General features: G+C 40.1%; 1 protein-coding gene across 1 annotated transcript in view; it reads right to left on the bottom strand.

Moving 5' to 3' along the window:
- ptprt (protein tyrosine phosphatase receptor type T) overlaps positions 1-13,956 on the bottom strand; it is a 1,444,026-nt gene that overhangs the window by 846,506 nt on the left and 583,564 nt on the right. The window contains exons 3-4 of the mRNA XM_041204432.1: positions 3,014-3,285; positions 1,041-1,122 (exon numbers count right to left, since the gene is read on the bottom strand). Of these exons, the coding sequence (XP_041060366.1) occupies positions 1,041-1,122; positions 3,014-3,285 (354 nt within the window). The remainder of the gene's footprint in view (positions 1-1,040; positions 1,123-3,013; positions 3,286-13,956) is intronic.

The raw sequence follows: 13,956 nt of genomic DNA, 5'->3' as shown, positions 1-13,956 counted from the left end.
CATGGCACGAGAAGATAAAGTTCTCACCATGGAGATCGCTAGATCTCTTAGTGAGGCTTCCTTCAAGATCAGTGGTGAGTGCCTTTGTATTGCGGCTGACCACACAATCCAGGTTTATTTTTATTTCCATGGGGTGTTATAAGAAAGTGTTAATATTTTATAAATAGGTTTCAGAATATTGTAGTGATCTAACAAAAATATCTATCCATAGATTGCAGCCACAAAGACAATAACCAGATGTAAATTTCAGTAGCCTAAATTTTTCCCATGTCAGGCAGGCTCCGTGGGAGGGGGCGGAGGCAGTTGGGGTGCTGACTGCCACCCATGATTGGTTCTGCACTGCGATTTCATGTGGGCAGGCTAATTAAGGCCCGCCCTGCATGGATCGCGAGTGGTACTGTTGAGCACTACCTGTGTGGGCGGGGGGAAGAGGGAGAGCAGACCTGTCGCGCAGTTTGTGCATGCGTGCGAAAGAGCACTTCAATCTCTCTCAGGTAGCTCCATGCCTCAGGGAGATTGAAGCACTTCTTGAAAAAAATTAATAAATACAATAAAAATTCAATGAAACATGTCTCCTCATGTGACTGTGTCACATGAGATGGGACATGTTTTTAATTTTAAAATAAAGTTTTTATTTAATCTGTAATAGCTTTAGGAAACCTCATTCTGCTCGTGGATTAGATTTCCTAAAAAATGTAAAGGCTGCTTGGCCATTTCACCTGCCTGCCAACCGTTAGGTTGGACGGGCAGCATAAATTTCAAGTTAATTAGGTCCTTAATAGGCCTTTCAATTAAGGGTAGACATGCAGCCGACTCCGGTGTGTGCCCGCCGAACGAAATATCGCATGAAGGCTCGATGACGTCGGGATCACGTGTCATATTGCGTTCCGGCATGTTGGGCGCACACCCGCAGGCCTGTGGTAAAATTCAGGCCAGTGTTGCTGAGCAATAGACTTGTATTTGTACTTAAAAATGTAAATCATTAATTTACATGCACTTATCGGAAGTGTTTTTATAGCATATTTCATACGATTACTTACTGCAAGGATGAGCAAGTACTCTAACTTCATCTATTGCAATGTATCCAGGATGGCCCTTTGAAGCAACTGATTCAAAAATAACCTGAAATGATAAAATCAGTGATGAATAAATTAAATCCCTATTCCTTAATATGTCCTAAAATTAATGGACTCTAATATTGAAAGTTAAGTGCTATATGAATCACTTATTTCCATATAAGCCATTACATTAATGCACTGATCAACACAACACATTACTTTATATTTGCCTTTTATTGCAGCCTATTAGGTTTTATAAAAATGTATAATGATATTGTACAGATCTACCTACAAAATTTTGTATTTTTGCAATCTTGCATCAATTATCTTGACTTCATTACTGGGGCAACAACATTAATGTTTGTAAATGACACCAAAATACAGAGCATGATTAATTTTGAAGAGGACTGTAGGTTACTTCAGGAAGCTATAGCAACTATAGTAGGCCATTCAGCCTCTCACACCTGTACCACCATTCACAGCTGATCTGTACCTCAACTTCATTTAACCTTCTTTGATTCACACCACTTGTTAACCTTACCTAATCAAAATCTCAATCTTGGAAATTTCAATTGATTCATCCGAGCATTTTAGTGTAGAGAGTTCTAGATTTGTGAAAGAGTGTTCCTGATTCCATTCCTAAATAGCCAAGCTCTACTTTTAAGATTATATCCTCTTGTTCTGGATTCTTCACCATAAGAAATAGGTCTCGTGTATCTATCCTATTGCATGCCTTTATCATTCAATTAGATCATTCCCTCAATTAGATTAACCATCTAAACGTACGAGAATACCCGTTTATATAATTTAGCCTTTTAAGGCCTGATATCATTCTGTAGAATCTATGCTGTAGGCCATAGATAAATAAATAAACGATCTGTCAGAGGTATTCAATCAAGGAAATTTGTTTCTACTGATCAATGATGTGACGACTAGTGGGCATAAATTTAAGACCATCAGCAAGAAAATGAAGAAAATTGTTAGAAAAATGTATTTACTTTTTTTTAAACAGACTGTTGTTAGGATATCGAATAGCCGACTAGAAATAGTGGTAGAAGGAAAAGCTATGTTACCTTTAAAAAGAGTGTTGGATACATATTTGAAACAGGAAATCTGATGGGACGTGGAAACATTGGGCCTCCACCCTGCAGAGCGGAGAGTGTAATTTTCATGGACTGGATGGTGGTGGAGTATGATAGTTACATATACTATATAAATAGGCATGGTCAATGGAATGACAGTACCTCCTGGATTTCCAATGACTCCTTTATCCCAACTCAACACTGGAAAAATGTCAAAACCCAGCTCAATAATTGGGCATAAGAAAAGCCCACACTGTTTGCAGGCCTGGTTCTTGGCATGGAACACTCAAAAATACTACAGGCAGCAGAAATGAAATTGGCCCTCTTATATTTCTACAATTTCTAAACTTTTCAATAAATTGCTCCCATGGCTGTCACATTGCTTCTTGTACCACTCCCATTCTAACTTGCATCCAAGATATGCCCATCCTGGTATGAGCAATGCCTGAATTAATTATGTTGCTTCACATGCTCTGGGATCAGTTGTGCAAGTCACCAGTGGGGCAGGGTCAACTTTGTGTTGGCTCCAATTTAGTTTTTAGAGGGTAAAGTATAATTATATTTCATTATCTTCTTTCCTTTTCCTCAACCACAAACCAACAGAAACCCAGGGACTATGTTGGCGAACTGCTTAGAAATCTTTGTCATGTTGCTCTGAGCCAGTTGCTAGAAGTCTCACTGGAATAGCCCAAAAGTCTCTCTCCCTACATTATCCCCTCTTGCCTTCATGAAGAAACATTGTTTCCATACAACATTGAAGGCTAAACTGATAACACAGTAATGCTGGTAACTTAGCCTGCACACAAGCTCTCAGTAACAGACTGTTAATACCATATAATTACTCCCATATACCTATTATTCATACAAACTTACCTGATAGTAGTTCGGCCAAAATGTGCTGATAGCCAGTTCTGTCTTAATCCATCCTTCAGTAACTATCCCAGACACATTCCACACAGGGTTTCCTTGAGGTCCACCATTAACTTTCACATAGACATTTAAAGCACCCGGACTTGATCTGTCTTTGCTTGACAGAAAATAGTGAAAGTCAATGCAATGTGTATCATTCTCTTTTAATACAGGTAATAAGAGATGAGCCTTCTGTCCTGATATTCGCCCAGAGCTGTTTACCATCATAAAGGATCCTACAAAAATTAGAAATAATTTTTTAAAGTTAGAATAATGGAGTTCACTTCAAAATATTAGCTGATCTGATTTTGTTTGACTTAATGATATGTGCACTGAAAATAAAGTAAACACATTGAGATAGCAAACAATCTGATACCCTAATTAGATGACATTGAATTTTTTCAATGTTATACCGCTTACAGCCAAGCTTGAAATTTATAATGCACTTGATGGGCTGAATATTCTGCAATTATAATGATTTTTTTAGGCGATTACTACTGGAGACACCAAATAATGCATAAAATCTATTATATAACAATCACGTCCACATGCTAACTCTTCAAGTTCATATATTTTTATTCAATCCATCAATTATTTTGATAAATTCTATTGAGTGAGATTCTTCATATTTGGAAAGAAAAATATCTCCATGAGTGAGTAGGTAGGGTTAGAGTAGAATAATAGTTGTTCCAAAAGATAATACTGGAAATCTATTTCATTCTGTAGCTTCATACTTTGAAAGATTATGCAGCAGCCAAATCCCTATTTCTCATAAGTATACTGCAGAAAGATATTATGGCATTCAATTACCATTATTAGCATGTAAACAACAGTTTATTTTGAATTCATCTTCAGACGTTTGAAGTCTGCTATGTTCTCCTCCTACATCATCTATTCATTTCCATTATTTTAATCTCATAAAGGTAAAATTATACATATTCCCTAATGTCAGTTGGAACAACAAAGGCTTGTTTCCAAATTATATCTATTGTAGCAAGGTCAGTTCACTGGTGCTGTGAACAACTTCCAGCCGTAAATATAATTTCAAACTGGTGAGGGTAGAAATATAACTGGAATAGACTTAAGAAAAGAATAAGACATTGCTCTGTTAATAATTCATGTTTTCTGTGCTTGTTCAAAACATATAATTTATATTTAAATCATATATATATTGAAATAGTATAAAGATTCCTCAAATGTTATTAAGACTATCAGTTTAGAGATTTCATATAATAATTTCTTGTAAATTCTTACATTAAGTGCATAATTCATTTCATGTATTAATTCTGGATAAGGAGCTGTCAAGAGAAACAATATTGCCAGTTGTGTTTGAATTATTCTGTAAGCTTTCTGAAAAATATGTCATCGTGCACTATGCATTTCACTTTAGTAATAGCTTCACAGCTGGGGTCAATATGAATGAATATTTAAGTGTTGCAACTTTTTTGTCATCAACCTCCCCATTGGCTTTGTCGATTAATGTCATTAATAAACTACCATCAGAACCATGTAATGAAATCTCAGAGCTAGGATCAGGTTAATTGTATTCTAGCTTCCCTCATTATTGAATAAATTATCCCAGCCTTATTGAATAGATCTTTGAAACAATAAAAAAATAGTCATTAGACTGGCAGGTAGAATTTTTAATTGCTTATGATGATAGGCCAACATTTATTGTTTAGGAAAATTACAACAAACACTAGCTGACTATTCCGTCCATTGTACTTTCAACTCATCAACTGGAGCTATCTTCCACTTTGATTCAGGTGCTAAATTGATTAGCTTCACATTCAGTTGTCTATTCAAGTCCAAGTTCAAATAATGCAAATAGACAGATTTCATGTTCTGAGAATGAGCTATTCTATACTTTATAAATGTTTCTAACATTGTTTACAGTGTTGATAACAAAGAAAAATATTTAGTATTAAAGGACATGGCAGGAGTCTACATCTGAGGTTGCAATTAGACTGTTGGCTCTCTCCCAACAATTAAAATGTAAACATTTTATAGAGAACAGTTTCCGCTGGCTGAACATGAAAATTAAATGCAGTTAGGTCTCTTCAAAAAAGCTGAGAATCCAATGGATATTATGGAAGACCCCTTCTTGAAGGAAGTCTCACCAATTTGCTCCAGAGGCAGGTTATCTGAATTGACAGTGAGTTTTCTGCATTTTGCCTATTGGGGACATCCATTTCTCTGGGTGCACAGTTCAGGAAAATGATTCCATTTGCCAGATTTCTGCTCCTTTTGAGGGCTTCTGGGAAGCTGGGAAGAAATGGGGTAGAAGCCAGGCCAGGCCTAGTAGACACAGGAGTTTTGTAGGCATGCTAATAAGGTTGGATCGGACATTTTTAGACTGCTACTCATTTTTGTGGAATAACCCTCACTGAATACCACAGCACAGAAACTTCCAGCAAATCATAGGTCTATGGCCCTCCCTTGGACCCCATCAATCAGAGGGTCTGGGTAGGGAGTTACATCTAATCTTTTAGTCCCCCATAGGAGATTTGCATCTAATGTGGGCCTTCTGGTCACTGATATCCACCACCAACTAAAAGGTTCTAATCTCAAAGATCCAACAACACTCAGGAAGCTCAACTATACAGAACAAGCACCCCCCTTGATTGGCACCCCATCCACCACCTTCAAAATTCACTGCCTCCACCACTAACGCACAGTGGCAACAGTGTCTACCATCTATAACATGCACTGCAGAAACTCACCAAGGCTTCGTCAATAGCACCTTCCACACCCACAACCTCTACCATCTAAAAGGACAAGGGCAGCAGAATTATGGGAACACCACCATCGTCAGATTCCCCTCCAAGCCACTCACCATCCTGATTTGGAACTATTACACTATTCCTTCACTGTCGCTGGGTCAAAGTCCTGGAACTCCCTTCGTAACAGGGCTATGGGCGTACCTGCACCACATGGATTGCAGCAGTTCAAGAAGGCAGCTTACCACCACCTTCTCAAGGGCAACTAGGGATGGGCAATAAATGGTGCCCTGGTTAACGACATCTACATCGCATGAAAGAATATTATAAAAAAGCCTCAAAGATCTAACAAGCAACTACAGGCCTGAGATTGGCAGTACTGCTTTTCTTCCTATTCCTCTGGCAACACTAGGTGCTGCTTATTCTGAGATGGTCCTTCTTGTCTGTGGCTAGATATGGTGTTTGGTTGCTAGACAGACTGTAGTCATACTCTGGTATCGGCTTAACACTTGTTTATTGGTACTACATCAAAACAGGTTACAGAGTGGGCATGTTGTTCCTGGGCATTCTGTTCCAACCTTTTTGTCTCAAGAGTCTAACACTGATGTCAATGATACATGGTCACCTATGTCTTATATTAGCATAAAAACAAAAATACCTGGAAAAGCTCAGCAGGTCTGACAGCATCTGTGGAGACGAATATAGTTAATGTTTCAAGTCTGAATGACTCTTCATCAGAACTAAGGAAAAATAGAAAAGAGGTGAAATATAAGCTGGTTTAAGGTGGGTGGGACAGGTAGAGCTGGATAGAGGGCCAGCGATAGGTGGAGATTACCAAAAGATGTCATAGACATAAGGACAAAGAGGTGTTGAAGGTGGTGATATTATCTAAGGAATGTGCTAATAGGTGACATTAAAGGTAGAAAGTAGGACGAGCAAAGTACAGATAGCCCTAGTGGAGGTGAAGGGGGTGTGAGGTGGGGGGGAGGTGGTGGTGGAATCGAAATAGGCTAAAGGATAGGGATAAAACAAAGGATGGAAATACATTTAAAAATAATGGAAATAGGTGGGAAAAGAAAAATATATATAAATTATTAGAAAAAGGGGAATCGGAAAGGAGGTGGGGAAGGAGGAGAAGGTTCATGATCTAAAGTTGTTGAACTCAATATTCAGTCCGGAAGGCTGTAAAGATGAGGTGCTGTTCCTCCACTTTGCGTTGAGCTTCACCTGAACATTGCAGCAGGCCAAGGTACTTTACAGCCTTCCGGACTGAATATTGAGTTCAACAACTCCTTCTTTCACATCCCCTTTCCGGTTCCCCTTTTTCCAATAATTTATATATATTTTTCTTTTCCCACCTATTTCCATTATTTTTAAATGTATTTCCATCCATTGTTTTACCTCTGCCTTTTAGTCTATTTTGATTCCCCCCCCACCCCACCCCACCCCCAGTAGGGCTATCTGTCCCTTGCTCGTCCTGCTTTCCACCTTTAATGTCCCCATTAGCACATTTCTTAGCTAATATCACCACCGTCAACACCTCTTTGTCCTTTTGTCTATGACATCTTTTGGCTATCTCCACCTATCACTGGCCCTCTATCCAGCTCTACTTGTCCCACCACCCCACCCCCCAGCCTTAAACCACCTTATATTTCACCTCTTTTCTATTTTTCCTTAGTTCTGATGAAGAGTCATTTGGATTCGAAACCTTAACTGTATTCCTCTCTGCAGATGCTGTCAGGCCTGCTGAGTTTTTCCAGGTATTTTTGTTTTTGTTTTAGATTTCCAGCATCTGCAGTTTTTGCTTTTATCTTATATTAGCATATCCAATCTGTTAACCCTTTATATGATACCTCCTTCCAAGTAAACTATCCAATTTTCAACAACAATATGAAGCTATATCTTTAACTAGTTACATTACACTTCTGTAACTCCTTATTTACAACTACAGCTTTTACCAAACTCCAACTCCTACTCTTTCCCCTCCCCAAGTCACAGTCCTAAGGGGTTCAATCTCCCACAATATTCTCAGCCCTTAAGGAGGAGATATTGGAGACATGTGTTGTTTCTTCTTTGTCAAGGAGGACAATATCACCATCAGATTGGGACAGCACTTTAACAGCATTACTGAAAAGCAGAGCGTAGGTCGCAGGATGACTGAACTGCAAGGACAATGAGGACTTTTCAGCAGAAGCCTGATTCAAGAGAGAAGATGGAAGAGCATTGACCTTTAGCCTCTCTGGGATGGGAACTCAGAACTCTCTGAGGAACTTGTTGTGCCCTCAAAGCACACAGGGAAAGGTCTTCAGAAGAGGAAAACTTCAACTCCAGGGAAGACTGTCACAGCCATATCATTCACTGCTGCATTGTAGACTGAAAAGGTATTGAAGGTCTGAGATTTCAATTAACTTAAACGACAAAAGGAAAAATGACATAATTCCTGTAAGCTTTTCAGGAAGAGATGATTTCCTGATGAAATCTCCAACAAGAGAGAGCCTATAACAACCTCCTCATGAGCATCAATGGTAATTCCATCACACATTGTCCTAACATCAATGTCCTCTGTGTCACCAGTGACCAGAAATTTAACTAGACCAGTCATATAAATGTCATGATTATTACAGCAGATCACAGACTAAGTATTGTACAGTGAGTGGCTCACCTTCTGACTCTTCAAAGTCTCTCTACTATCTAAGGCACAAAAAAGGAGTGTGATGGAATATTCTCCACCTAATGGATGACTGCAGTTACAAAAGCACTCAAGAAGCTTGGCACCACCCAGGACAATTTGCTTGATAGAAATCTCATCCACTAACATAAATATCTATTCCCTTCACCAGAAGAAAATCAGGGTTGCTCTGTGCCTATTTGCAGAATGTATTGTGGAAAAGAAAAGCTCATGTTGTAGGGGGTAACATATTGGTATTGACAGAAGATTGACTAGCTAACAGGAAACAGAGTAGGCATAAATGGGTAATTTTCTGTTTGGCAGGATGTAACAAGTGGTCTGCCACAGGGATCAGTGCTGGGGCCTCAACTCTTTACAAAATATATAAATGATTTGGATGAAGGGACCGAAGGTATCATTGCGAAATTTGCTGATGACACAAACATAGGTTGGAAAGTAAGTTGTGAATAGGACATAAGGAGACCACAAAGGATATAGATAGGTTAGGTGAGTGGGTAGAGTTCTGGCAAATGGAGTATAAAGTGGGAAAAAGTGAAATTTGCCATTTTGGCAGGAAGAAATCAAAACCATATTATCTAAATGGTGACAGATTTCAGAGTTCTGAGATGCAGATGGATCTGGGTGTCCTAGTGTATGAATCACAAAAGGTTAGTATCCAGGTGCAGCAAGTAATTAAGAAAGCAAATAGAATGTTATTGTTTATTGCAAAGGGAATTGAATACAAGAGTAGGAAGGTTATGCTTCAGTTATACAGGGCATTGGTGAGACCACATCTGAGGCACTGTGTATAATATTGGCCTCTTTATTTAAGGAAGGATGTAAGTGCTTTGAAGCAGTTCAGAGGTTTACAAACTAATACCTGGAATGAGTGGGTTGTCTTCTGAGGAAAGGTTGAACAGGCTAGGCTTGTATCCGCTGGAGTTTAGAAAAGTAAGCGGCAACTTGATTGAAACATATAAGATCCTGAGGAGACTTAAACAGGAAGGATGTGGAAAGAATGTCTCTTTTTGTGGAGAATCTAGAACTAGGGTCACTGATTATAAATAAGGGATTGCTCATTTAAGACAGAGGTGAGAATTTTTTTCTCTGAGGGAATTGAGTCTTTGGAACATTTTTAAAATTCATTTATGGGATGGGGGCATCACTGGCTAGGCCAGCATTTATTGCCCATCTCTAATTGCCCTTGAGAAGGTGGTGGTGAGCTGCCTTCATGAACTGCTGCAATCTCTGTGATGTAGCTATATGCACAGTGCTATTAGGAAGAGAATTTAAAAGGTGATGGAGGCAGAATCTTTGAATATTTTGAAGGCAGAGGTAGATAGATTCTTGATAGCAATCAAGTGGGTGAAAGGTTATTGGGAGTAGGCAGGAATGTGGAGTTGAGGTTAGAATCAGATCAGCCATAATCTTATTGAATGGTGGAGCAGGCTCAAAGGGCCGAGCTGTCTACTTCTCTCCTAATTCGTCTGTTGGTATGTATGTGCATTGGAGCAACTCGCCAAAGATTCTTTGTCAGGACACTCTAAACTCACATCCTTCATTATTTGAAAGGAGTTTGCAAACACCATAAGCTTCAATTTTCTCTCCAAGTCAAACATTACCTGATTTGGAGGTATATTGAAGTTCCTTCGATGCATAATATAGTTAGATTTAGCATCATTATGGAAAAGGATAAAGATAGAACAGGATTAAAAGTTGTAAATTGGGGAAGACAAATTTTACAAAGCTGAGAGGTGAGCTGGTGAGAGTGGACTGGATACAGCTATTAGAGGGAAAAACAGTGTCAAATCAATGGGAGGCATTCAAAAGCAAGATTCTTAACGCACAGTGTAGATATGTACCCACAAAGAAAAAGGGTGATACTGCCAAATCTAGAGTCCTCTGGTTGGCCAAAGCTTACAGGGAAAGATAAAACAGAAAAAGAAAGCATAGGACAGTCACAAAAAGCTTAGAGGAGTATAGAAAGTACAGGGGTGAAGAAAAAAAGGAAATTAGGAAAGCAAAGAGAAGATATATAAAAATATTGGCAGGTAAAATCAAAGAAAACCCAAAGATGTTTTACCAGTAAATTGAAAGCAAGGCAATAACTAAGGAAAGGGTAGAATCTGGCAGAGGTGTCCATGGTAACTTGTGCATTGATGTTGAAGATGTGAGCAAGGTTCTCAATGAGTACTTTCATCTCTATCTTCAATTAGGAAAGGGATGATGCCGACATTCTCGTTAAAGAGGAGTGTGAAATACATAATGAGCGAGGAAGTACTCGAAGAACTGACATCCTTGAAGACAGATAAATCACCAGGGCCAGATGGATTATATTCCAGGCAGTTAAAGGAAGCCAAGGAGGAAATAGGGAGGAAATGATCTGAGGATTATTTTCCAATCCTCACTAGATACAGGCAAGGTCCCAGAGGATTGGAGGTCTGCGAACTTAGTACCATTATTTAAAAAGGGTGCGAGGGATAGGCCAGAAAATTGTAGGCTGGTCAGTCTGACTTTGGTGGTGGACAAATTATTGAAAACAATTCTGAGACAGGACAAACTGTCACTTAGAAAAGCACAGATTGATCAGGGATAGTCAGCATGGTTTTGTTAGGGGAAGATCATGTCTTACTGATTAATAGAATTTTTTGAGGAAGTAAGGAAGATTGATGAGGGTAGTGCAGTGGATGTTGTCTACATGGATTTCAGTAAGGCATTTGACAAGGTCCCACATGGCAGTGTGGTCAGGAAAGTGAGATCTCATGGGATACAGGGGAAGGTGACAGATTGGATCTGAAATTGGCTCAGTGACAGGAAACACAGGGTAATAATCGATGGATGTTTTTGCAAATGAAAAACAGTTTCCAGTGGTGTTCCATTGGGCTCACTGTTGGGGCCCTTGCTCTTTGTTGAATATATGAATGATTTAGACTTAAATATGGGAGGCATGATTGGGAAATTTGCAGATGACACAAAAATTGGCCGCGTCGTTGATAGTGAAGAGGATGGCTGGTGACTCCAGAATGTTATCAATGGTTTGGTTGAGTGGGAGGAGCAGTGGCAAATGGAATTCAATCTGGAAAAGTGTGAGGTAATGCATTTGGGGAGGACAAACAAAGCAAGGGAATACTCAATAAATGGGAGGATATTGAGAGGGGTTGAGGAAGTGAGAGACCTTGGAGTGCATGTCCACAGGTCCTTGAAGGTGGCAGGACAGATGAATAAGGTGGTAAAGAAAGCATATGGAATGTTTTCCTTTGCTGGATGATTAATTGAATACAAAAGCAGGGCTGTATGATGAACTGTGTAAAATGCCTGTTAAGCCACAGCTGGAATTTTGTGTACAGTTCTGGTCACCACATTACAGGAAGGACATAACTACTCTGGAGAAAGTGCAGGAGAGATTTACAAGAATGTTGCCAGGCTTTGAAAATTGCAGCTATGAGGAGGGATTGGTTAAGCTAGGGTTGTTTTCCTTAGAACAGAGGAGGCTAATGGGGTGACCTAATTGAGGTGTACAAAATTATGAAGGGTAGACAGGAAAGACTTGTTTCCCCTAGCTGAGGGGTCAATTACCAGGGGGCACAGATTTAAGGTGATTGGTGGAAGGATTAGAGGGGACATGTGGAAAATCCTTTTCACCCAGAGAGTGGTGAGCGTCTGGAATTCACTGCCTAAGTTGGTGGCTGAGGCTGAAACGCTCAACTCATTTAAAAGGTACCTGGATCTGCATCTGAAGTGCTGTAACCTGCAAAGCTATGGACCAGGTGTTGGAAAGTGGGGTTAAAATAAGCAGCTAGTTTCTTTTTTCTCTTTTTGGCCGGCACAGACACGATGGGCTGAATGGCCACTTTTTGCACCATAACTTTTCTACAGGCAGAAATTTTCACTCGGCATGCTCAACCCCCTCAAGGATGAAATGATGTGTGTTGCCATTGGCCAAGCGTGCTGATGTCAAAGCGCAGTTGTGCGATCATTCAGACGGTGGCCACATGCCACAGTGGGCAGCACGCCTGCCGACAATTAAAAGGCCTGTTTAGGACATCAAGTAATCAATTAAATTAAATTTTTTGCTGCCCATCCAACCTAACAGTTGGTGAAATGGCCAAGCGGCTTTTGCATTCTTTTGGAAACCTCATCCATGGGCAGAATGAGGTTTCCAAAAGCAAATAAAAATAAAATAAAAGTTTTAAGATTTGATTAATGGCATGTCCCTGCTCGTGGTGACAGAGTCACATGAGGGGACATGTTTTATTACATTTTTATTTTCTTCAGTTCGTTTTTTAAATACGCTTCACCTTTCTGAGGCAGCTCCATGCCTCAGGGAGATTTTACAGTGCTCACTTGCGTGCATGCACAAAGTTCGCACTAGGTCTGCTCGCCCTTCTCCCCCTGCCTGCACAGGCAGTGCTCAGTGCCACCATTTGCATTTCACCTTGAGCGGGCCTTAATTGGCCCGCCAGTGTAAAATCGCAGTCTGGTCCCGATCGGCTTCCCAACAGCCCCCACCCGTCCCCACCGAGCCCACCCTCCAAGGGCAAAATTCTGCCCTATGGTTCTAAAATCTTGTAACCCTCTACAGGCCACAATTGTGGGAACATTTTCACCAGAGGGGCTGAAGCAGCTTAAGAAGCTGGTTCACCGCCACCTTTGCAGGCAACTAGGAATTGGCAAAAAAAAATGGCAGCTTTGTCATGAGACTGAAGGTAAAGTAAAAACTGTCCATTGATGCCCTCCTTGAATTATGTGCATGGCTCATTGCCTATAGGCTTCTGTTGTTCATCGATATTTATAGCAATGATATACAGAGTTTGTTCTGAAAAATTAATTTCCATGGACACAATATTGCGTGTGGGGGTGGGCCCAGCATGCCTACGCATAAAATGACGCGAGGTGATGTCAGGTGAGCTTCCCAACATCATTGTGCGTCATTTTGATATTTAATTCATGGGCACCCGCCGGAGGCATCTGTGCGCCTGCCGAACTGTCAACAGCCTATTAAGGCCATTATAAAAGTAATTTAACTTATTAACAATGCTGCCCATCCAACCTTAAGGTTGGCGGGCAGGCGAAGAGCCCAAGCAGCCTTCGCATTTTTCAGGAAACCTCATCCATGGGCAGGATGAGGTTTCCTGAAGGTTTTATAAGATAAATAAATACATTTTACAAACTTCACAAACATATCCCAGCTCATGTGACACTGTCACAAGGGGACATGTTTAAATAATTTTTAACTTTATTTTTAAAAAAGTTTTATTATCTATTTCATCTCCCTGAGGCACAGAGCTACATCAGGGAGATTGCTGCACTCTTTCCCGCGCATGCTCTGAGCCCGCCTGATCCTACCCAGCCCACCCACCATAGGAAAAATTCTCCACCATGTTACAGAGAGGCCTTGTGCAATGTAGAACCTCCTGCGAACATTGCAGATGTTCTCAAGAACATGCTCAATTGAACTTGGCACGGTAGAAATATATTTTCAATAGTTAAATTCTATTAACATGTGAGTTGCTTTGTAT

This window comes from Carcharodon carcharias, chromosome 14 (genome assembly GCF_017639515.1).
Source record: "Carcharodon carcharias isolate sCarCar2 chromosome 14, sCarCar2.pri, whole genome shotgun sequence".
NCBI classification, from domain to species: Eukaryota; Metazoa; Chordata; class Chondrichthyes; order Lamniformes; family Lamnidae; genus Carcharodon; species Carcharodon carcharias.
Note: the sequence above shows the minus strand (reverse complement) of the source record. Positions and strands in the feature narration are given on the sequence as shown.